General features: G+C 49.0%; 1 protein-coding gene across 4 annotated transcripts in view; it reads right to left on the bottom strand.

The window, feature by feature from the left end:
- ATAD2B (ATPase family AAA domain containing 2B) overlaps window positions 1–23,298 on the bottom strand; it is a 114,280-nt gene that overhangs the window by 40,880 nt on the left and 50,102 nt on the right. For all 4 annotated transcript variants that reach the window (XM_044291349.1, XM_044291350.1, XM_044291351.1 and 1 more), the window contains 4 exons: window positions 18,668–18,842; window positions 10,457–10,545; window positions 9,889–10,048; window positions 7,647–7,737 (listed from right to left, as the gene is read on the bottom strand). In XM_044291349.1, the coding sequence (XP_044147284.1) occupies window positions 7,647–7,737; window positions 9,889–10,048; window positions 10,457–10,545; window positions 18,668–18,842 (515 nt within the window). The remainder of the gene's footprint in view (window positions 1–7,646; window positions 7,738–9,888; window positions 10,049–10,456; window positions 10,546–18,667; window positions 18,843–23,298) is intronic.

The raw sequence follows: 23,298 nt of genomic DNA, 5'->3' as shown, positions 1-23,298 counted from the left end.
CGCATGTCACCACTGACTATCACTACAAAAAAATGTTGTGCAACATGAATGTCACAGGGTAGTTGTACCTTTATTGTTTAAGCCCAGCCTAAATGTTAGCAGTCCCATAGTAAACGGGGCTGAAGGTGTCAGATCAAGAATTCTCAAAACTAGAGGCAGAAGTTCTAGAAATGCACAAAGTCAATTGTATACAAGCTCCACTAGTAATAGAAGACTCGCATGTGAACTTATCCCAGTTATAATCTATGGGATAATATCATGACATGGATGCAGGGGCCCCTTAGAGGGGCTGCACCATGACAAACGTATCTACTTATACACAGGATAGGGATAAGTGTCTGTTCGGTGGGCATAGGATCACTTTGGCCCCAGCTGATCGCTACAACGTAGGACCGTATTACCCATTTTAATGGTGCAGCAGACATTAGTGAGTGTCCACCACTCCATCCAACTGTATGGGGACTACCAAAGGTAGGTGTCTGCCACTCGGTTCAAACTGAACACAGGCCCCTGTTCCAGTGATGAGCAGAAGCCCCAGTGTTCGGACCCCTGCAGATTAGTCACTCATCCCCATCCTCTGGATGAGGGAATAAGTTGTCGTCATGGGATGACCCCTTTAAAACAGAACACTCCAAGCAAATTATATACAAGGAGAGTAGTGAAAATGAATGACACCTTGATAACTACAAGGTTCAAAAGTCGGCGTAGATTAAGAGTTGTGTCATCTCAGACTGACACCGTAAAGTCAGATATGAGACCCACATTATCTCCAGAATGGGCACTGTGTATCCGAGGCTTGTCCTTCATTCATTTCTATGGGAGTTCCAGAAATAGTCTATTTGCCGCAGTACCATAGAAATAAATGGAGGGCAGCCGGGCATGCACAACTGCTCTCGGCTTACTTCGGGGGTCCTAGCGTAGTTATGTGCCAGCAAAGTCGGAGAGGAGAAACCCCCTTAAATTTCATATTGGGGTCAGAGATTGGTTTTTCCAATACAGATCTCTAAATCCTCCGTACAGAGAGTAAAATTAAGTCAATGTCACACCACCATGTCCGAGAAGATGAACACTACAGCCAGCCGCATGCCGATCCAAGCACCACAACATATGCAAGCATTGAATACTGGGACTGTTCCGAATTGCATTACTGTGATACTTACTATACGTAAAAAAGGAGATTTTTGTGAAACTCCACTGTAAAATCTTTTTCTCGTCTTTTCCATTGGGGGACACAGACCATGGGTATAGCTTAGAGGTATTACTAGGAGGGACACTATGCAAAAACGAAGCTCCTCCTCCTGGGGCTATACCCCCAGACACCTCCAGGAGGACTTCAGTCGTTGCAAAAGCAGTAGGAGAAGGAGAACTGAAAAAACCACAATGGAAACCATCACACCAACTAAACAAAAAAAGCGGGCGGGAGCTGTGTCCCCCAATGGAAAAGACTAGAAAAAGATTTTACAGGTGAGTTACACAAAAATCTCCTTTTCTCGTACACTCCATTGGGGGACACAGACCATGGGACGTCCAAAAGCAGTCCATGGGGTGGGAAAAATCCGACACCGCCAGGAAAAGAAACGTCCAGCCGTCAATCGGGCACCACGGCCTGCAATACCCTGCGTCCGAGGACAGCATCAGCCGAGGCCAGCGAGTGCAACTGATAAAACTTTGTGAACGTATGCAAAGATGACCAAGTGGCCGCCTTACACAACTGGGAGGCGGAGGCGCGATTGCGTCTGGCCCAGGAAGCTCCCACTGCCCTTGGAGTGAGCTGTAATCCGCGACGGGGGAACCTGACCACGAGCGCGATAGGCCGCAGCAATAGCGGAACGGATCCACAACGCCACAGTAACCTTGAAAGCCGCCAGACCCTTACGAGACCCCTCGGGAATCACAAAGAGGGAGTCCGAACGACGAAAGGAGGCGGTGGCCCCCAGATACACCTTCAGGGCCCTGACGACGTCCAGGGAGTGGAGAGCACGTTCCTTGGGGTTCGCCGGAGAAGGACAAAAAGAGGGCAGGACAAGATCCTCGTTAAGGTGGAACGGAGAAACCACCTTGGGCAAAAAAGAAGGAACCGGCCGTAGCACCACCTTATCCTGGTGGAAGACCAGAAAAGGCTCCTGACAGGAAAGCGCGGCCAGCTCCGAAACCCTCCTGATGGAGGTAATGGCCACCAGAAAAACCACCTTCCAGGTGAGGAAGACTAGGGAGACCTCCCTCAGAGGCTCAAAGGGCGCCTCCTGAAGGGCGCGCAGGACCAAGTTAAGATCCCAGGGGGGTAAGGGAGGAACATACAGAGGAACCGAATGTGCCACCCCCGCAGGAAGGTTCTCACAGGCCCTAAAAAGGCAATAGACCTTTGAAAAAAGACCGCCAAGGCCGAAACCTGACCCTTCAAAGAACTGAGCGACAGCCCCACCTCAAGGCCGGACTGTAGAAAGGCCAGCACCACCGGAACAGAGAAACGAAGTGGCGGAAAACCCGACTTCTCACAAAAGGCTAGATAGGCCCTCCAGGTGCGATAATAGATCCGCGAAGAAGCCGGCTTTCGAGCTCTGATCATGGTTCTCACCACTGCATCAGAGAAGCCTCTCTTCTTCAGGATGTAGGTCTCAATAGCCACACCGTTAAACGCAACTGACGTGAATTCTGGTGGAAGAGCAGTCCCTGAGATAGAAGATCCCCTCTGTCGGGAAGAGGCCACGGAACGTCCGCTAGCATTCGGACGACGTTTGAGAACCAGGCACGGCGAGGCCAATCCGGAGCGATAAGAATGGCCGGTATCCCCTCCGCCTCGATCTTGCGCCGCACCTTCGGCAGAGGAAGTGGAGGGAAGACAGAGGAGGCCGAATCGCTGCCAAGGAGACACCAGCGCATCCACTCCGCACGCCCTTGGGTCTCGAGCGCGGGCCAGGAACACCGGCACCTTGTTGTTTAACCGGGACGCCATTAAATCCACGTCCGGACAGCCCCATCGGCAGCAGATGTCCTCGAACACCTCCGGATGTAGGGACCACTCTCCCGGATCCACCTTGGTGCGGCTCAGAAAATCCACCGTCCAGTTGTCGACGCCCGGAATGTACACCGCCGACAACACTGGAACATGAGACTCGGCCCATAGGAGGATCCTCGCCACCTCCTGCATCACTGCCCGACTGCGCGTTCCGCCCTGATGATTGACGTAGGCCACAGCCGTGGCATTGTCCGACTGAACACGCACCGGCCGAGCTGCAAGGAGGGAAGTCCAGTGGGAGAGGGAGTTAAAGATCGCCCTTCGTTCCAAAATGTTTATCGGAAGACTGGATTCCTCAGTCGACCAGACCCCCTGAACTGTGAGGTTCCGGAGAACGCCTCCCAAACCGATGAGGCTGGCATCGGTGGTGACTATCGTCCAGGAGAACGGAAGGAAGGACCTCCCTGATGAGAGATTCGGGGAGGCCTGCCACCAAGGGAGAGACAGGCGGACGGGAGCGTCCAGACCCCGAGAGGTCTTGTCCCAGAGGGCAAGAATCCACTGTTGTAACGGACGAGTGTGGAACTGGGCATACGGAATCGCCTCGAAGGAGGCGACCATAAGGCCCAGAACCCGCATGCACTCCCGAATGGTGGGACAAGGAGCTTGTAGAAGGAGCGACACCGCCCTCCGAATCTGAGAGGACTTGGAATCCGGAAGAAACACCCGAGATGGGTAGATTGATCAGCCACCCGAACCGTTCTAGAGATTGAACGGTGATTCGGACGCTGTCCTCGGCCTGTGGAAGAGACGGGGCTTTTATCAAGATGTCGTCCAGGTAGGGCAACAACGAGATGCCCCTGGTGCGAAGAAGCGCCATGAGAGGCGCCAAAACCTTGGTGAAAACGCGAGGAGCGGTCGCCAACCCAAAAGGCAGGGCAACGAACTGGTAATGACGACCCCAGATGGCAAAACGCAGAAAGCGATGGTGAGACTTCGCAATCGGGACATGTAAGTAGGCGTCTTGAATGTCCAGACGCGAGAAATTCCCCCGGAAGCAGAGAAGCAATAACGGAGCGAAGGGACTCCATGCGAAACTTCCGCACCCTTAGAAACTTGTTCAGAAGCTTCAGATCCAGTATCGGGCGCACCGACCCCTCCTTCTTCGGAACGACGAACAGGTTTGAGTAAAAACCTGTTCCTCCGGGGGAACGGGAAAAATGACACCCCGGTCCAGAAGAGAGGAGACCACCAAAAGGAGGTCCGAGGCCCTGGCTGGATCCCCCGGAACGCGAGACGGGAAAAAGCGTTCTGGCGGGCTGGACGCGAACTCCAATTTGTAACCGGACGTCACAATCTCCAGAGCCCAGGCGTCCTGAACGTGAGCCCTCCAGACCTGTTGAAAGGAGAGCAAATGGCCCCCCACCACGAGGGGTGGGGGCACCCCTTCATGCGGAGGGCTGCTTGGGAGCAGGGGGACGGGTTGACTGTGCCCGTGGTCGCCAAGAGGGCTGGGGTTTGAAGAAAGGCTTCTTGCGGGATTCCTGGGATCCCCCAGCCGACGAGGACGAAGACGTCCTGGCCGTGGAGAAGCGACGAAAGGACTGGACCCGGAACCCTGAAGCCCAAGATCGAAAGGGCCGTTTGGATCTGGGTTGAGGCAGATGAGTACTCGGATACCATGGTGGAAAGCTTAGGCAGGGGCTCCCGCTCCGTGGCCTCGTCCGATCCGGACAATTCCCCTTCGGATTTGCGCTCCCCACGAGAGGGAGAGTCAACCGGGCATGCCTCAAGGCGTGGGGGAGAAGCGGAGTCATCCGACAAGGAATGCTGCCGCTCACGCTGCCTCTTAGACGTCAGACGCCCCCTGTGAGAATCACAGAGGAGATGGAGCGGTGGACGCTACTGGAGTAGTAGCTGCCATACGCTCCATGAAGGACATGGCTGCCTTGGCAACTAGGGCCAGATCCGCTGACGCACTAGACATGGCGGAAGCCCAGGCGGGTACCGCCGGTTCCGCAGGGGCAGAGGGAGGACTGGGCTGAGCAAGAGAAGAAGGCTGATCCTGTCCAGGAGCAGGGCACGAGTCACAGGTGCCAGAGGCAGAAAAAGGCAAAAGGCACACCTTGCATGACCCCAAAAGAGCCTGAGAGGAGGCCTTGGCAGATTTAAGTGCCCCAGGCTTTGGCATGATGGAACCCCACAGTAAAAGATCTACCAGTTGCTGCAAAGATCAGGAGCAGAGCAAGCTGTTCTCCTACCACCCAGGCAACGCTAGCAGAAGTCTCCGGTGTAGAGAGATGAGGAGCTGCACGACCGTGAGCAAACAGTCTCCGATGTAAGGAGAGTCAGGGCGGCATGCCAAGGCTCCGCCCCCCCGAACGCATCATGGCGCGAAATAAGCGCGCGAAAATAAGCGCGCGTGATTTAAACAAACACCCCGACTCCCCTCACGTGGCGCAGCAGGGGTTAACGAGGCCATGGAGGAGCGGCCTGCCGGCGGGCGCTGAGAGAGCACAGCAGCCAAGGCCCGACGAGAGAAGCGCTGAAACCCACAGTTTAAGGGGGAAGAGATGCCAGTACTCCAGTGCCAAAATGAAGAAAGTGCCCCATCAGGATCCTTCTTCAAGCTCACCCAGGTAGCCACAGACAAACAGACACAGAGGGAGGGGGAGGGACTGGGCAATACTTATCTGCTCAGCATGCTCCCTCGATGTCCAGACCAGCAGGGATGCACCTCTTCAGACTTCTGACTCCAATCCAGGAGAACAGTGCTCTGGAAGAGGGTAGGCAGCAGGCGTCCCAGCAGCTGGTGGGATGCCAGAGCTGACATGTTGAGCCTGGATCCACTTTTCTTCTGTGGGGGGATGGGAGGTAGCCAGGACACGTCGAAAGACGGTGGCAGACACTCCACGGGGGCCAGGAAAGCACAATGCTGACCTGCGTCCCCATCTGAAAACAGAAAAAAAAAAATAACAAACAGGAGAAGAATAAGCGTCACCTCCTTGGACAGACACTAAGCCAAGACTGAAGTCCTCCTGGAGGTATAGCCCGAGGAGGAGGAGGAGGAGGAGCTTCGTTTTTGCATAGTGTCCCTCCTAGTAATACCTCTAAGCTATACCCATGGTCTGTGTCCCCCAATGGAATGTACGAGAAATTTGAGATGTTAGCAGATATTTTAATCAAATTACCTTAACCCATCTGCCAATGCCTCTCTTGGTCCTGGGCCTACAAAACGAAGGGCTTACAGAAGGGTTCCTCAACTCCAGTCCTCATGGCCCACCTGCCAGTCCCACACAGCGAATGCCTGTGCTAAGCCCTGATGAGGACACCAATTCTACCACTTGCTCAATTCTAAGGAAATCCTGAAAACATGTCCGACAGGTGGGCCCCGAGGACTGGAGTTGATAGACACTGGCTTCCAGGATCCGGAAATACTCTGCTTTTTGTGTTCTCATTGCACATTTGGAGCAGTGACTGCCTCCATACCGGCCTGTGCACACCTACCCATCAGTCCAAGGGTTTTAACCCCTTAAGATCTCTCGCTGTACATGTACAGCGCTGGTGGACGCGACTCAAGGACCAGAACCATACATGTACGACGGGCTGATCGGGCGGGTGCAGGAGCTGTGCCCGCCCGATCAGCAGCACGGACCTGGCAGTTATTGACAGCCGTGCCCCTGTTGCATACGCCGGAATCGGTGTATCAAAGCTGACGGCGGCATGCAGAGGGTTCGGGGAGTTTACGGGTGCCCTCCGCTTCCCCGGGCTGCAGTGGCGGGGACCCGATGGCAGAGAAGGCAAGCCCGATGCCTTCCATCCTCCAGCCCTTAGGCAGGGTCTCACAGGCAGGCTGTCAGCAAAAAAGCTGACCGACAAATGTTATTATAATACAGGTCGTATTGTAATGCATTGCAGAGGGGATCAGACCCCCCCACCCCACAAAAAAAAACAAAAAAAAAAAAAAAAACATACCAAACAGTCACCTCATCCTGCAAAAAATTAGCCCCTACATAAAACAAATCGGGCAAAAAAATTTAAAAGCTATGGCTCTCAGACTACGGAGACAAACAATTTTATGGTTTAAAAAAAAATGCTGTTATTGTGTAAAACTTAAATAAGAAAAAAGTATACATATTGGGTATCGCTGCTGTCATCAAGTACAATATGTAATGAGAAAATGTCAGAATGGCCTGGATAAGTAAAAGCATTTTAAAACTCATCACAAAATAAAGTGACAGGTCAAATTTGCAAAAAATAGCCTGGTCCTTAAGGTGAAAAATGGCAGGGTCCTGAAGGTGTTATGACTGCAACGTGTAGATAGATCCAACGTGCTCCGAGTACAATTTACACGCATAGGCCCAGGAAAGGAAAGTCTGCTCCCATCTGATGTCCAGTGGGCCTGCAGAATTTGGTCAAAATGTGCGCTTACAAACTCAAATTTGTGTACATAGTAAACACAGAAGTAATGCAATCCATCAAGCAGGGTGCCGTGTAGTGCTCGCTTGCTTTTGCTGTACAGGGATTCTTCCTGGGTCAATTTGTGAAATTAATTACTATTGCTAACACTGAAAAAATAATATGAATCCCAGGTCATAATCACAGCAGACAATGAGAGCAGTGGAGGGAATAGATAATGGATTCTCCTGCATTATGTAAGACGCCTAATAATTGTAATTCTACAACTCACCGACGCATTTTTCTGCTAGTTCCTCTAGGAACGCATCAGACAATTTGGGATTCCAGTCCCTGGTGTGGATCTGTAAAATGTGCTTTCTTGCCTGAGGAAATAAACCCCACATAATGTATTAAGCAGAATTTAGTACATAAAAGGGAACCATTGTGACACACTGCATTATAATGCCACACACTGCAGAACCTCTCACTACGTCCAACATAAAATTAAAGCAGTTGTTGAGGACTGGAAAAACATGGCAATTTTCCTCCATAGAAAGAGCCATGCCTGTCCGTAAGAGGTGTCTGCCATTGCAGCTCGCCTCCACTGAAGAGACTGGGGCAGTATTGCAATACCACACACAACCAGTCTGATACCCGACAGTTCTAGTAAGTTACATGATCTCACCCAGTTCAGGAAAGGATCATGTCCTATAGCCTGTGGAGTGTTAACGGCTTGTTCACACAGTGACATTTTCATGCAGATTTCAGTGCATATATATTCGGGGGCAAGAATTGTCCACAAACCATGTTTAATTGAGTACACTTGCCAATTTTTCAAATATGAAATCCGCATCCATCTTTGCTCAGGAACTGGTGTCCACACGCAGAGGAGCAGAATCTAGAGCTGCATATCCAGGGCTGAAATCCAAGGCCTCTTTCACACGGGTGAGTTTTCCACGCGGGAGCAATGCGTGAGATGAACGCATTACACCCACACAGAATCCGGACCCATTCATTTCTATGGGGCTGTGCTAAGCCGGTCTAAGCCGGTCTAAGCCGGTCTAAGCCGGTCTAAGCCGGTCTAAGCCGGTCTAAGCCGGTCTAAGCCGGTCTAAGCCGGTCTAAGCCGGTCTAAGCCGGTCTAAGCCGGTCTAAGCCGGTCTAAGCCGGTCTAAGCCGGTCTAAGCCGGTCTAAGCCGGTCTAAGCCGGTCTAAGCCGGTCTAAGCCGGTCTAAGCCGGTCTAAGCCGGTCTAAGCCGGTCTAAGCCGGTCTAAGCCGGTCTAAGCCGGTCTAAGCCGGTCTAAGCCGGTCTAAGCCGGTCTAAGCCGGTCTAAGCCGGTCTAAGCCGGTCTAAGCCGGTCTAAGCCGGTCTAAGCCGGTCTAAGCCGGTCTAAGCCGGTCTAAGCCGGTCTAAGCCGGTCTAAGCCGGTCTAAGCCGGTCTAAGCCGGTCTAAGCCGGTCTAAGCCGGTCTAAGCGGTCTAAGCCGGTCTAAGCCGGTCTAAGCCGGTCTAAGCCGGTCTAAGCCGGTCTAAGCCGGTCTAAGCCGGTCTAAGCCGGTCTAAGCCGGTCTAAGCCGGTCTAAGCCGGTCTAAGCCGGTCTAAGCCGGTCTAAGCCGGTCTAAGCCGGTCTAAGCCGGTCTAAGCCGGTCTAAGCCGGTCTAAGCCGGTCTAAGCCCTCGCGCGGAAAAATCCTACATCCTATTCCGGCCCTCACACGTGACGCCCATGTGAAAGAGGCCTAAGGGTCAGCCTCAGATTTCTGCAGTGGAATTTCCTGAAACAAATCTGCCATCTAAACATGCTCTTAGGGGACCAGAATTTGTTCACAACTGCTGAGTGACTGGGATGAAGTCATTCTACATGTCACTCTATAGAACCTAAAAGCACTTCTTAGTGGGCACTTAGGACTGCTTAGTAGGTGTATTGACGGCTAATTTATGAAGACTGGTGTCTTATCCCAGTCTTTATTTGGATGGTGGTGGCATCTATTCTTTTGGCTTCTCTCTTCAGGTCTGTGCACCAGTAAGGAGGTACAACTTACACTAGAACACTGGCGTAAGGCATCTTAAATCTGTTGGGCAGTGTAAGGCCTCATGCACACAGCTGTTGCCCATATTACAGCCTGCAGAACGCGGGCACCGGCCATGTGCTCAACGTATCACGGATGCAGACCCATTTCACTTAAATGGTCCACAATCCAGAAGGTGCAGTGTGGAACGGAGGCACTGAACCACGGAGTGCTTCTGTGGGGTTTCTGTCCGTGCCTCTGCACTGCAATAAAATAGAACTTATTATATTTTTTTTGCAGTGCAGACGGATCAGGGAACTATTCAAGATGAATGGGTCTGGATCCATTGCGGGAGCTGCATGGATAGTGCCTGTGCATTGGGGACCGCAAATTGCAGTCACCAAGGCACAGAAAGGCAGAGCAACGGCCGTGTGCATGAGACCTAAGGCAGTGGTGGAAACTTTACAGTTACTGGTTGGACTTTGTCATCATTCTTTTTGTGCGCTCTCGTCTTGCGTGCTCACCTTCTGATCAGGTAAACTGAAAAGAAATTCCCTGTCAAATCGACCAGGTCTCCTGAGTGCTGGATCTATAGAATCAAGTCTGTTTGTAGCACCAATAACTATCATCTCGCCACGATTGTCCAACCCATCCATGAGGGCAAGCAAGGTAGACACGATTGAACTGAAAAAGAAAGAAAGTGGCATCACATACTACGCAGCGAGGCAGTGTTAGAAAATGTGCCCTGTAGGGCTACACAGTGCAAGAGATCAGGCGTCAGGACTGTCTATATAGAGACGCAGTGTATTATATGATGCTGGAGCTGTGTACATTCACAGCCCACATCCGTCCCATGACGCCGTCTACTTCATATTGCATCTTCATCCCGTTCACTTGATTAGCTGCAATATTCTGGTTGCTGCCTCCCCCACAAGACCAGCACACTCCCCTCCAGCTGTGGTCACCACTACTATGTTGTTTGGCTACAGGTTGCTCTATCCTCACCAAAGTAAACTGAACACCTGACCACAATATGTCGGGTTACGTGTTCACATTGTCTATCGCACACAGCAGAATGTGCCCAAAACCTACCTGTGTATCTGATCCTGTCGACTGGAGCGTACTGGAGCCAGCCCATCGATTTCATCAAAAAAAATGATGGATGGCCTCATCACATAGGCCTGTGAATGGAAACAAAGGTCAGCAGAATTTAGGATGAACTATAAATGTGCAGCCGCAGATCCTGAACAAGCAGTGGACAAGAATACGCATTTTCTACTATGGTTGCAGCCATGTGCAAGTTGCGGATCCACAAAGCACTAGGGCCGTCTGAATGGGCCCTTATAACAAGCAAAGCATAGACGGAGCAGAGTATGCGACTGCAGGACCCGGGGTAAAACTGAGAGGGGTGTCTCTACGGGCAGAGGGTCAACAGGTTCAGCAGAAGTCTGAATGCAGCTCTGGATGCAACTGGATTATAGGACATGCTACGACTCAAAATCAAAGTATTCACAAACTTCCTACATAATATATGGAGATTATAGGGACCTCAATTTTCAGTTTGAACCAATAGGATCATTTATTACAGCCTTTCCGGAAATCCGAAACATGGACAAAACTGGTTAAGTTTGGTAAATGCAGCAAGGATGTACCGCCGTCCAAGAAAAATAGATACCTTCTGCGTGCTCGGCGTTTTTTTTTTTTTTCTCACTCCCATCTATAGAAAGGGCTATTTATTTTTCGCAAAAAAAGGACAAGAATAGGACCTGCACTTAGATTTGTGGTAGGGCATACGGATCTGTGGGAAAAAAAAAAAAAAATAAAAAAAAAATATGGACGTGTGCATGACCCATAGAAACGAATGGGTCAGTGTGCTATCCATGGAAAAAAAACTAAACACACAGCACTCTGAAGGAAAAAAAAAAAAAAAACTTGTGTGCATGAGCTTATACTTCATTTTTTAAGCCCCATGTTGTGCTTTCCCCCTCCTCGGGCCCTGAATTACGCGGGACAAAATTTTCTCCCCGAGTGTTCCTTTAAGAGGATTCTTGTGATGCACCTTGTGCAGGTTTGATTTCTCAAGTAAAACATGAGAAACAAAAATCCTTAAAAAAAAATAAATAAAAATTATAATTATGCAGCACAAGATACATGAAAACTATGGGCGGCAAATGGAGTGTGCTGGTAGAAATTGCCTGTAATATACTAAATGGCTTCTTACAGGCGAGAACACACTTAAGGAAACACATTATTTCTAATTATTATGAATATGCAAAACGTCTAGAGGATAAATTTTAAATTTACTTGGAAAATTACTTTTCCGCGCACCAAAGTACACCAGCTCAAAGTTGAGGGATTTTTATTTATTATTATTATTTTTATTATCAGGGTTTCTCATGAATATATAGTCATATCCCCTATTGGGGGCATATCACCCACTCAGGACGCCCACGAGCCACAGAATAATCTCAGCCATACATGTATTACAATTACATGGTCAGTTATTTAGTTAAAAGGGGTTATCCAATACTATAAAAATGTCCCCCATATGCCGGGCCACTCAGTGATTACACTTACCGCGCTCCCCTGCACCCGCTCCTGGTCCATGCAGGTCACTGCAGCTTCTCCCTGTGAGCGGATGAAAAGAATCCGATGTCGGGGGGGTTGGGAGCAGCCAATTGCAAGAGGGATGAGCCTCCCTAGCATGGCGGACGACGCTAGGGAGGCTCGTCCCAGTCACCGCCTGCCGCCCTCCCCCACCCAACAGCAGACGTTTTCATTTATGCACGGGGAGAAGCAGTAGCGGTGAACCAAGGAACAGAAGCGGCGCAGGGAGCGGGGTAAGTACCATATTTTTCACTTTATAAGATGCACTTTTTTGCCCCAAAAGTGGGCAGTGAGTCTTCTAAATAAAAGGGTGCAATTTTTACATTGCTGACACAGATATATCACCGGCCACTATGCTGCACAGTGCTGCCGGCGATATATCAGAGCTCTAGCACGCGGGGTGGGAGGAGGGACTGGAGGCCACTAATACACGGGGCCCAGTGCAGTCACTGTACTCCATTACACCGGGCCCCGCTCACAGCAGTCTTCAGATGTAAAGTCTATCCATGTAATCCTCAACCTTTGTTAAACTACCGTAATCGGCTGTAGTAGTACTCACTATCAAAGCAGCGGGCAGCGTAACGTCAATCACTCAGCGAATCGGCCATTTGGATGCTTTTTTCCGTTTTGCTGTATTGGGAATATATATTTATACAATGGGCGTTTTCGCACATCGCGACACCCATGTGTATTTTAATTTTTTTGGTACTTTTGTTTTTATTTTAGGTAAAGGGGGGGGCAATTTTTATTTTTTCTAGTTCCCAAATAGGGAATTATGACATGCAATCATCTGATTGCTATTATCAAAGACTCAATGCACTTGCATCGGAATCTATGATGATTTCACTACTTTCCTATTACAGGCAAGGGCTCCATAGGAAATACTATGCAGCAGCCTTGTGTTATTCACAAAGACAGGGGGTGCTGCATACACACTCCGGCTCCTCCGATCGCCACACGGGGAGCCGGAGCACCAGCGAAAGCGCACGCTTTCGGTTTTCAGCACGCTCAGAATAAGTGGTCAGGATTGACCACGATCAGCATTATTGCCAGTTGGACATGAGCCACAGGTGTCTGCTATGGCGCCCGTAGCGCACAGGAGCGGGTGCCATCTTTTAAGACCCGGCCAGCGCCGTACTGTTACGACTGCTAGCTTGATAGTACCAGTACAGACAATTACAGTACTTTAACAAACCAGAGCCACTGGTTGAGTATTACATGACTAATCTTACATGTGAAGACTGCTGTGAGCGGGGCCCGGTGTCACTATTCACACAGGAAAAAGAAAATAGCAATCCGGCCAGCACGCGATCCTCCGTGCACGCCGCAGAGGGAAGGAGCGCACTCCACGTATGCAGTAAAAGATCCCAGCGGCTGTGCCTCGTATTGAAGGAAATCTGCTTTATTTCACATTCGGTACCGTATTTTTCGCCGTATAAGACGCACCGGCGTATAAGACGCACCTAGGTTTTTGGGGAGGAAAATAAGAAAAAAAATATTTTTAACCAAAAGGTGTGCTGTGGGTTTGGAACTAGGTGGTCTGTGGATGGCACTATTACTGGGGATCTGTGGATGACGGACACTGTTATGGGGGGATCTGTGGATGACGGACACTGTTATGGGGGGATCTGTGGATGACGGACACTGTTATGGGGGGATCTGTGGATGACGGACACTGTTATGGGGGGAACTGTGGATGACGGACACCGTTATGGGGGGAACTGTGGATGACGGACACTGTTATGGGGGGAACTGTGGATGACGGACACTGTTATGGGGGGAACTGTGGATGACAGACACTGTTATGGGGGATCTGTGGCTTTCACTGTTACAGGGGGATCTGTGGCTGGCACTGTTACAGGGGGGGGATCTGTGGATGGCACTGTTATACATGTGTCATCCACAGACCCTCCCAGCCCATAACTGTGCCATCCACAGATCCCCCGCCGCTCCTGTATACTAATATAATATGTCTTATTCAATTAATATTTATTAAATATGCCTCTTTATTCCTAAAAGTACCTTAAATCCGAAGCGCTTCAGTACAATGCCGGCAGGCCGGGCAGCCGGCGCGGCGCGTCACTCACTGACGTCACTTGCCTGCGCCGCCTGCTTCATTCATAAAGTAGGCGGCGCAGGCACGTGACATCAGGGAGTTACGCTGCCGCCCGCCCAGCCTGCATACTACTGAAGCGCTAAGGATTTAAGGTACTATTAGGCATAAAGGGGCATATTTAATAACCATTCATTGAATATGACATATTTTATTAGTACACCGGAGCGGCGGGGCGGGCCTTTAGTACAGTGACTGCACCGCCCCGCCGCTATTGCCGGCCCCAGCTCCTCCTCCCAGTCCCTCCCCGAGTCCTCGCTCTCTTTACATCGCTGCCAGCGATGTAAAACTGACTGCATTCGCCGTATAAGACGCAGGGGCATTTCTCCCCCATTTTGGGGGAAGAAAAAGTGCGTCTTATACGGCGAAAAATACGGTAAGTCGCATCCAATTAGGGCTGAAACTATTATTCGAATAACTCGATTAAATAGAGTCAAAAAAATTCATCGATGCAGTTTCCCTGCATCGAGGAATCGTTTACATCACGTGATCACGGAGCGGGAGTGAAATTAAGCGTCTCACTCACCGCTTCCGTGTCCTCCGGAGGCCAGAGAGGCAGGACTGAGCCGGCTGGCACAGCGGAGGGAGGAGGGAGTCTCTCCCTCCCCACTGTGCGCGGCTGCCGCTGAAGACCAATGAGGACAGAGTAGGAGGAGGAGGGGAGGGACTGTGGCCACTGCGCCACCAATGAATGTGCCGGCCATATCCCACAGGGTCCCCCTCCCCCCCCCCCCATCATTGGTGGCAGTTCCGATCGGTTACCATGGCAGCCAGGAGTCACGCTACTGAAGTCCTGGCTGCCATGGTATGTTAGTGAGCAGAGAGCAGCACATTATACTCACGTGCGCTGTGGCCGCCGGTCGCTCCTTCTGTCTGTGCGGCGGATTGCTAATGTTTACAGCATTAGCAATCCGTCGCACAGACCTATGAGAAGGAGCGACCGCCGGCCACAGCGCACGTGAGTATAATGCGCTGCTCTCTGCTCACTAACATACCATGGCAGCCAGGACTTCAGTAGCGTGACTCCTGGCTGCCATGGTAACCGATCGGAACTGCCACCAATGATGGGGAGAGGGGGGGAGGCAGATCAGAGGCTGGGGGGGGGAGGGAGGCAGATCAGAGGCTGGGGGGGGGGGGGGGGAGGCAGATCAGAGGCTGGGGGGGGAGGGAGGCAGATCAGAGGCTGGGGGGGGGGGAGGGAGGCAGATCAGAGGCTGGGGGGGGGGGGAGGGAGGCAGATCAGAGGCTGGGGGGGGGGAGGGAGGCAGATCAGAGGCTGGGGGGGGGGGAGGGAGGCAGATCAGAGGCGGGGGGGGGGGAGGGAGGCAGATCAGAGGCGGGGGGGGGGGGGGGGGGGGAGGGAGGCAGATCAGAGGCTGGGGGGGGGGAGGGAGGCAGATCAGAGGCTGGGGGGGGGGGAGGGAGGCAGATCAGAGGCTGGGGGGGGGGGGAGGGAGGCAGATCAGAGGCTGGGGGGGGGGGGAGGGAGGCAGATCAGAGGCTGGGGGGGGGGGAGGGAGGCAGATCAGAGGCTGGGGGGGGGAGGGAGGCAGATCAGAGGCTGGGGGGGGAGGGAGGCAGATCAGAGGCTGGGGGGGGGAGGGAGGCAGATCAGAGGCTGGGGGGGGAGGGAGGCAGATCAGAGGCTGGGGGGGGGAGGGAGGCAGATCAGAGGCTGGGGGGGGAGGGAGGCAGATCAGAGGCTGGGGGGGGAGGGAGGCAGATCAGAGGCTGGGGGGGAGGCAGATGGAGAGAGAGTGGTTAATGGAGGCTGCAGGCACCACCTTGGCATGTATAAAGTTATTGGTTTAGAGGGGTTAATGAAGGCACCTCCAAGGTGCTTTCATTAACCTCTTCAAACCAATAACTTTATACATGCCTAATGCCAAGGTGCTTCCATTAACCCCTCCAAACCCAATGGGCATGTATAAAGTTATTGGTTTGGAGGAGTTAATGGAAGCACCTTGGCATTAGGCATGTATAAAGTTATTAACCCCTTCAAACCAATAACTTTATACATACCTAATTATGTACGTTATTTTAAGTAGCTTTTTCTTATTAGATTACTCGATGAATATAATCGATAGAATACTCGATTACAAAAATATTCGTTTACTGCAGCCCTACATCCAATAGACCAGGAGGCGTTTCGGCAATCTGCCTCTCTCAACTGGTATATAATAAAGTACAACCAATCGATTCATAGGTGAGTGACTAAATCACATATTTGGTGTATGGGCAGGGCCACAGGAAACCCTCCTTTCCTTTGATTATTTGAACACAACCTGTGATGGTTTGAAATTCACCAGGTCGTATAACAAACACGGTGAATTTCTTGGATACAAGTGTAGTGACTGATCAGTATGATCATCTTTCCTCTGATCTCTACAGAAAAGAAACAGAAACAGTATCTTACATTTTTCCAGCGCTCATCCTTCATCTCCAAAAAAAAAAAGAAAAAAAAAAAGGCTATACCGAAGTCCCAGTACCGAAGGATAAAACGGATAGTGACAGATCCAGAGAAGCAGACATGGAGATTACAGGAGAGGACTAGGAGATTTGGAGAGAGGATACCCTGCGTGGATGCTAGATAGAGCAAAGAAAATTAAAAAGCTTCTACTAGGCAGGGAGGCATACTGGATCTACCAACTGGACACATTGCACCCTAGAGGGTTAAACAGACTATGACATTGTATACCTTTGACCTCCCCCTGTTGACAGTGCTTCCTATTTAGTGCGTTTTGTTAGCAGTTTTATCTTTAGTTTATTTGTTCATTATCATTATAGACCTAGTCTTCACACTGAAGGATCCACGTGGTGACTATTGTTTCCTTGTGAATGTTAATATACAATATTTGTGTTATTCTTTGTTACTTTGTTACTAATGAAGGTGTTAATTACCGCCTAGCTGGGGCGTCTGATGTCACCGACCTGTGACTCAATCACCGATAAATCGATTAGTTGTACTTCATTATATAACCGTTGAGAGAGGCAGATTGCCGAAATGCGTCCTGGTTAGCGATGAGCGAACTTCTGTTTTAAGTTCGGCGTCTAAAGTTCGGCTTCCGGTTAGCGGAGAATCCCGATATGGTTCCCGATATGGATTCAGACTTCAGTTGTGGTCCGTGGTAGCGGAATCAATAATCGGCCATTATTGATTCCGCTACCAAGGACCACAACGGAAGTCGGAATCCATATCGGGATTCTCCGCTAACCGGAAGCCGAACTTTAGACGCCGAACTTAAAAGAAGTTCGCTCATCACTAGTCCTGGTCTATTGGATGAGACTTACCGAAAGTGAAATAAAGCAGATTTCCTTCAATACGAGACACAGCCGCTGGGATCTTTTACTACTATTTACACAGGGACATGAGAAGACTCAGAGGTGACCAGAATATGATGCTCTGTCATCCACACATCCCCCCCTGAAGAGAAATGTGACTCCATCTTGTCTTCTCTAAATATGTAAAGAATTGTCATAACCTCTTACCCACACACTGTTTCAAGTTCCCCCACTGTGAGTTAGGTTCGCTTATCTGTCCCAGGACAGATTCTGGGAATCCCCAGAACTAGTACAAACGTTCTTGCCTTATTCAGGGTCATGCGGCCCAACTGCATCACTCTTATATGTGACTGATTAAAACCTATTCTTTTTGCTTACTGCACGTACACATACCATATAAGGATGTTCCGGTAGTATGTGTATGAGCACCAATGTTTATCTTTAGAATTGGTTTAAACGCTGTCGTTATGCAAACTTTTCTACTGCCTATATAAGGCCAAGTGATAGCATAATAAAGTTAGAGTATTTCTCAGTGATACCTGTGTGTGTGTGTTATGTTATTGCTAGCTGAGAAATCTCTGACGTCAGTGACATCAAACCAAGGTAGTCGTAGAGGTCCAGAAAGGTCTAAATCCTTTCACCACCCATAAACAGTGTCATCCATATAACCCCCCCCCCCCACCCCACCCCATAACAGTGTTATCAACAGACCATCATTAGTTCAAAACCCACCAAAAGCACACCTATTGGTTCAAAATATTTTTTTCTTATTTTCCTCCTCAAAAACCTAGGTGCTATAAAGTGAAAAATACGGTATATTCCGCGTGAGGTGCACAGCATATGGGGCGCCATTTTTAAAATATTGGATAACCCCTTCAACAGGTCAGCATGCAATAGTAAATTTCATCAGTAGAAGCAACTACGGGGAAAATGTACAGCAGGATAAGTCGTTCTCTGGCTATAACAGCTGGTCAGTACCCTTGGGAGCCAGGGGTGATGCAGCATTCCGATGATTGGTAGGGGTTCACAGCAGTATGAATCCTGCCGACTGGACATTTGTGGCATACCAAATAAATATTCTACTGAATGCCCGATGTGGTTGTCCCATAGTTGACCCCATAAAGTCAGATCGCTGGAAACCCCATGATCACAAAAAGCAGCTCATGTGTTCCCTGCTGAAATGAGGTTGCGATCATGCATGGTTTTCAATTCAGAGTCTAGCGGACTGAAGATAGCGAGCGCTGTACTCTGCTACTTCTATATTAATATAAATGTATAGCAAATCACTGGAGGGCACTTACCTGATCAAACAGAAGCCGCAACTGACGCTCAGACTCGCCCACCCACTTACTGAGGCAGTCGGCACCTTTGCGCATGAAGAAAGAGACCTTCCTGTTCCCTTGACTGCACTCGTTGGCAAGGGCTCGGGCAACCAATGTTTTCCCTGTCCCAGGGGGGCCATAAAATAAACATCCCCTGTAAAGAAAAGCAGAAAGGGGCGCTATATATTACCATTACCTCAAGAACCATGTCTACTGTTCAAATATACTCAGTAATACTCACACTGTTTCTCCCTTGGGAATCATACAGGATCCCAACATATACTAACTGTACAGATGGTTTAATACGATCTTCATTTTGGGAAGCACAACCCCCTAAGCCCTATTAATAAATCCATTATGGACTGAGAAAAATTCCTATTACAAAAAAGCAGCACTACCTTTGTAACAACCCTGCGCTCTGCTCACTCCCCCTCCCTTTGATTGACAGAGGGCAGAGATGTGCTCTAGCAAGTACATACAATAAACACAACTTACTAAAACATTACCATGTTGAGAAAAGAGGTTTTCTATGTTTAGATAATACATATTATTGGTTTATTCACAGACAAAACATGATTACAAAGAAAGGCTGGTCTCACACGAGCAAGTGTCACGATCTGGACACAGCGCAGCTCCCGTTCTGAACTTCCAGCACTGACGGCATCACATAGCATTATAAATAATTATAATGCTATGTAACCCTTATAGGTGTGGAATGTATTGGATAACACTGATAATATCCGTGTTATCCAGTACATTCCAGAACTCTAAGGGTTACATAGCATCATAAATCAATGTAATGCTATGCGAACACAGCAGTGCTGGAAGTTCAGGACGGGAGCTGCGATGCGAGCCCGGAGCGTGACACTCGCTCGTGTAATTTCAGCCAGTGATATGCATTAGCTTTCTAAGTATAACAAAAAAAAAAAAAAAAAAAAAAAAAAAGGCTATAGCCTGAAGGTAAGTGGTCAGCCTAGATGTTCCAGGTTCAAATCACAGGATACTATATTGAGAACAGAGGTTTTCCATACTTAGAAAGGAAATATCTTTTACTGGTTTCTTTATAATCATATATTGTGCCTGTGACTAAACCCCCAATATGTATTAGTTTTTGAAGTATATAAAATCTCTATTCTCAATATAGCAAAGCTATAGCCTTTTATCAAGGGTTTAATGAGGGAGAAAAACTACCGAAGGAAAAAAAAATATCTACCACTTCGCTCCAAGCTACAGGCTTGCCAGATTGAGATGAGAGGTTTTCTATACTTAGAAAGCAAATACATATGACCAGAGTCTTTATAATCAGTGTCCCTTGGAATAAACGAGCAATATGCATTAGCATTCTAAACATAGAAAACTTCTACTTTCAACATAGCAAGGTTATACTGTAAGTACTCTACACAATACGTACATCCTAGCATACAGATCTGCCCTCAGCATGCTTTGTGCAGAGAGCAGCTCCGACGCCCACGGTGCTGGGAACAGGTCATTTGCACATAAAAAAATAAAAATGTAGAAATGGACTTTTTAAACAAATACTTTTTGCACTCAGCTGGGAAATACATATGTGAACTAGGGCTTAGTTTATTAGGTGTTGCTTCTGACAGACTCCCTTTACATTTATCATACTGAATGACTTGAAATCTTTCCTACGGCAATGCTTTTACTTTGAACGACAGGCCTGTTCTTCATACATTTTTATGACATTTTCACAAACTGTACAGTGTTGATTTTGATATGCTAAAGAGGAGATGGAGACGAGAGTTCAGAAGTGCATCGCTGAGCCATAAAGGAGAGGAAGACAATAAAACCGCATCTATTCTTCCAGCAAATATCAGCGAGGAGCCTCAGCTCACTACACACAGGATCAGTCAGGGGCCACTAATGATATGGGATAATATGAGACTCCTTTACAAGGTCACTGTATTACTGGAGGTGTGCAAATCATTGCCAACCCTGAAAATAAAGGAGATGGCAAGGGAAACAAAAGTAAAAATAAAAAAAATGCTAAAGGATCTGCAAATTACCAATTACTGGCTGATGGTTGCAGACAGTACAATGAAGGTTCCTCTTGCAGCAAGCTGCCTCCCACAACCTACCAAAGTAGTAGTAATGAGCTGCTGACTGCTTCACCCCCCAGTATGTGTTCTCCGGCACCAGACTGGTGGCAGTGGTCTCTGATGAGACCCCCGAATCACAGATTAGGCTCCAAATCAAGGATGTCCGCCCAACTATGTGACACAGAACCCATAGGACTAAGAACACTTTAAAAGGGCTCTCAGGGACTAAAGGGTGTATTAGACACCTCGATGCCGCAGACAATTGTCTAAAGGGAAGCGTTCCCTCCCGGCAAACATGAGATGGCTAGCGGACGACACCGCTGCCATTACATGCGGCAATGTCCTCCATGTCTTGGGGAGGAGCGATCGTGGTGTGCCAGCGGCAGACTGCTATTATACAGCGCGATCTGACGCCAGCACCATTGTGATTTTTAAAGGGGTTGGGCCTTTATAGACAATGAGGGGGGGGGGGGGGGGGGGAATCACTAAAATATGCCCCCGTTGTGCGATAGGTAAGGGTCTCATACACAGAACGGAGTAGGGATAGTGGAGGGCGCACTGCACATTCATTTCTATGGGACCGCCGAAAATAGCCAGCCACACAGAAATGAATGGGATCGGCGGCCGTGCAAGAGCGGTGCGCTTTTATTCACTTGTATGGGGAGAGCGTTTGGCGGTGGCGGGAACCTGTTCCGTTCTCGGTGTAGAAGTGGGTTCCAGAGTTGGGACTTCTACCTATCAGACAATGGGGGCATATCCTAGCGATCCAATGCTGGTTTCACCCCTTTCCAATGCAAAAGTGTGAAATCCGCTGCAAACCTGAAGCAAAGTCCACCACGTGTCGTGGGACTTTTAAAGTAGTTGTCCAGGATTAGAAAAACATGGCTGCCTTCTTCCAAATAAAGCACTGCACCCGTCCACAGGGGGTGTGCGATATTACATCTCAGCCCCCACTCGCTTCAATGGAGACGAGCTGCAATATCAGGCACAACCCATGGACAGTCGTGGCGCTGTTTTTGGAATAAGGCAGCCATGTTTTAATAATTCAGGAAAACCCCTTAAAAAAGTTGGTGTCTTTAGGGGTAGCCATCTGCCTGCATCATGCCTATTATATAAACAACAGGACAATACTGGTGCTGTGACTGGAGCCCGTAACGCACCCGCTGATGGCGGATATTTATTCTGAACTACAAGCGAGTGTTGTCCTCTATTAAGAGGGAGGTTTACAGGCAGATATCCATAATCAGCCATCTGCTATGCAAGCAGCTAATCCGTGCAACACAGAAATGGCTGAGCTGTCATACGACCGCTCTCCCTGCTGATCACAGCTAACCGCAGCAGCCAGGAGATTTAACCCCCCACTCCCAGGAGGGACATTATGCATATCTGAATAAACCTCCTATTATAACTGAGACACCACAAAAAGCCTGTATTTATAACCGGAATGCCGTGCACATGTGCTAAAGTCAAGCTGACAGCGCCATCTAGTGGCACATGCTGGGAACATCAGCCATTCTCAATATGGGGACGTATTCTAACCCAATCCATAATCAGAACTTGCATGACAACAACTAGGGTCACCATAATATTAAGACGTCCCTTACAATTGGCTTCTTTATGGCTTTTGTGTTTTCAATGTTATAGGTTTAAAAAAAAATAAAAAAAAAAGTCAATAAAGAGACTTCTGTGGCACAAAGAAAAATTTTGAACAAGCTGCGCCCATGCAATGATTACAGAAGTCAAGCAGTGGCTGCCTACAATGGGACTGGGGATGAGAGAAACCATAAATACCAGATGTTCAACCGCTTAGATGTCAATCAATACCGTATCCTGCAACAAAATCAATGGGTCACCATGACCGCTGAAGGTCCAATCAATATACTGAGGTTTGTCTCCGGTACCTACTTACTAGGCAACACTGGCGGGCAATAATGCTAGAGTATTACATAAGTGATCACTGCTGAAAGTCCCCTAGAGGGGCCAGGAAAGAAAATAGTAGGGGGAAATGGTCAGTTCATCTTATGGGTCAAATACGAATGAGCGCTTCCATTATGGATGCACTCATTAGTACAGGAGGACTGGGAAGTGGTGAATCCAAGCTCTGTACTCACCGCTTCCGGCAGCGGCGTCCAGAGCAGGAGAGGCAAGTTGTTGTTTTGTTTATCTGAGGTCTGATCTGGGGGGTCATTCACATGGAGGTGTGATGTCGATCTGAGGTCTGATCTGGGGGTCATTCACATGGAGGTGTGATGTCGATCTAAGGTCTATTCTGGGCATCATTCACATGGAGGTATGATCTGAGGTCCAATTGGGGGACTTAACCCCTTAAGGACACAGCCTTATTACACCTTAGGACCAGGCAATTTTTTGCAAATCTGACCAGTGTCACTTTAAGTGCTGATAACTTTAAAACGCTTTGACTTATCCAGGCCATTCTGACATTGTTTTTTCGTCACATTGTACTTCATGACACTGGTAAAATTAAGTAAAAAAAAAAATATTTTGGGAATGATATTTTATTTTTGGGGGATGTTATAAGGTTTAGAAGTT

Source organism: Bufo gargarizans, chromosome 4 (assembly GCF_014858855.1).
Source record: "Bufo gargarizans isolate SCDJY-AF-19 chromosome 4, ASM1485885v1, whole genome shotgun sequence".
NCBI classification, from domain to species: Eukaryota; Metazoa; Chordata; class Amphibia; order Anura; family Bufonidae; genus Bufo; species Bufo gargarizans.
Note: the sequence above shows the minus strand (reverse complement) of the source record. Positions and strands in the feature narration are given on the sequence as shown.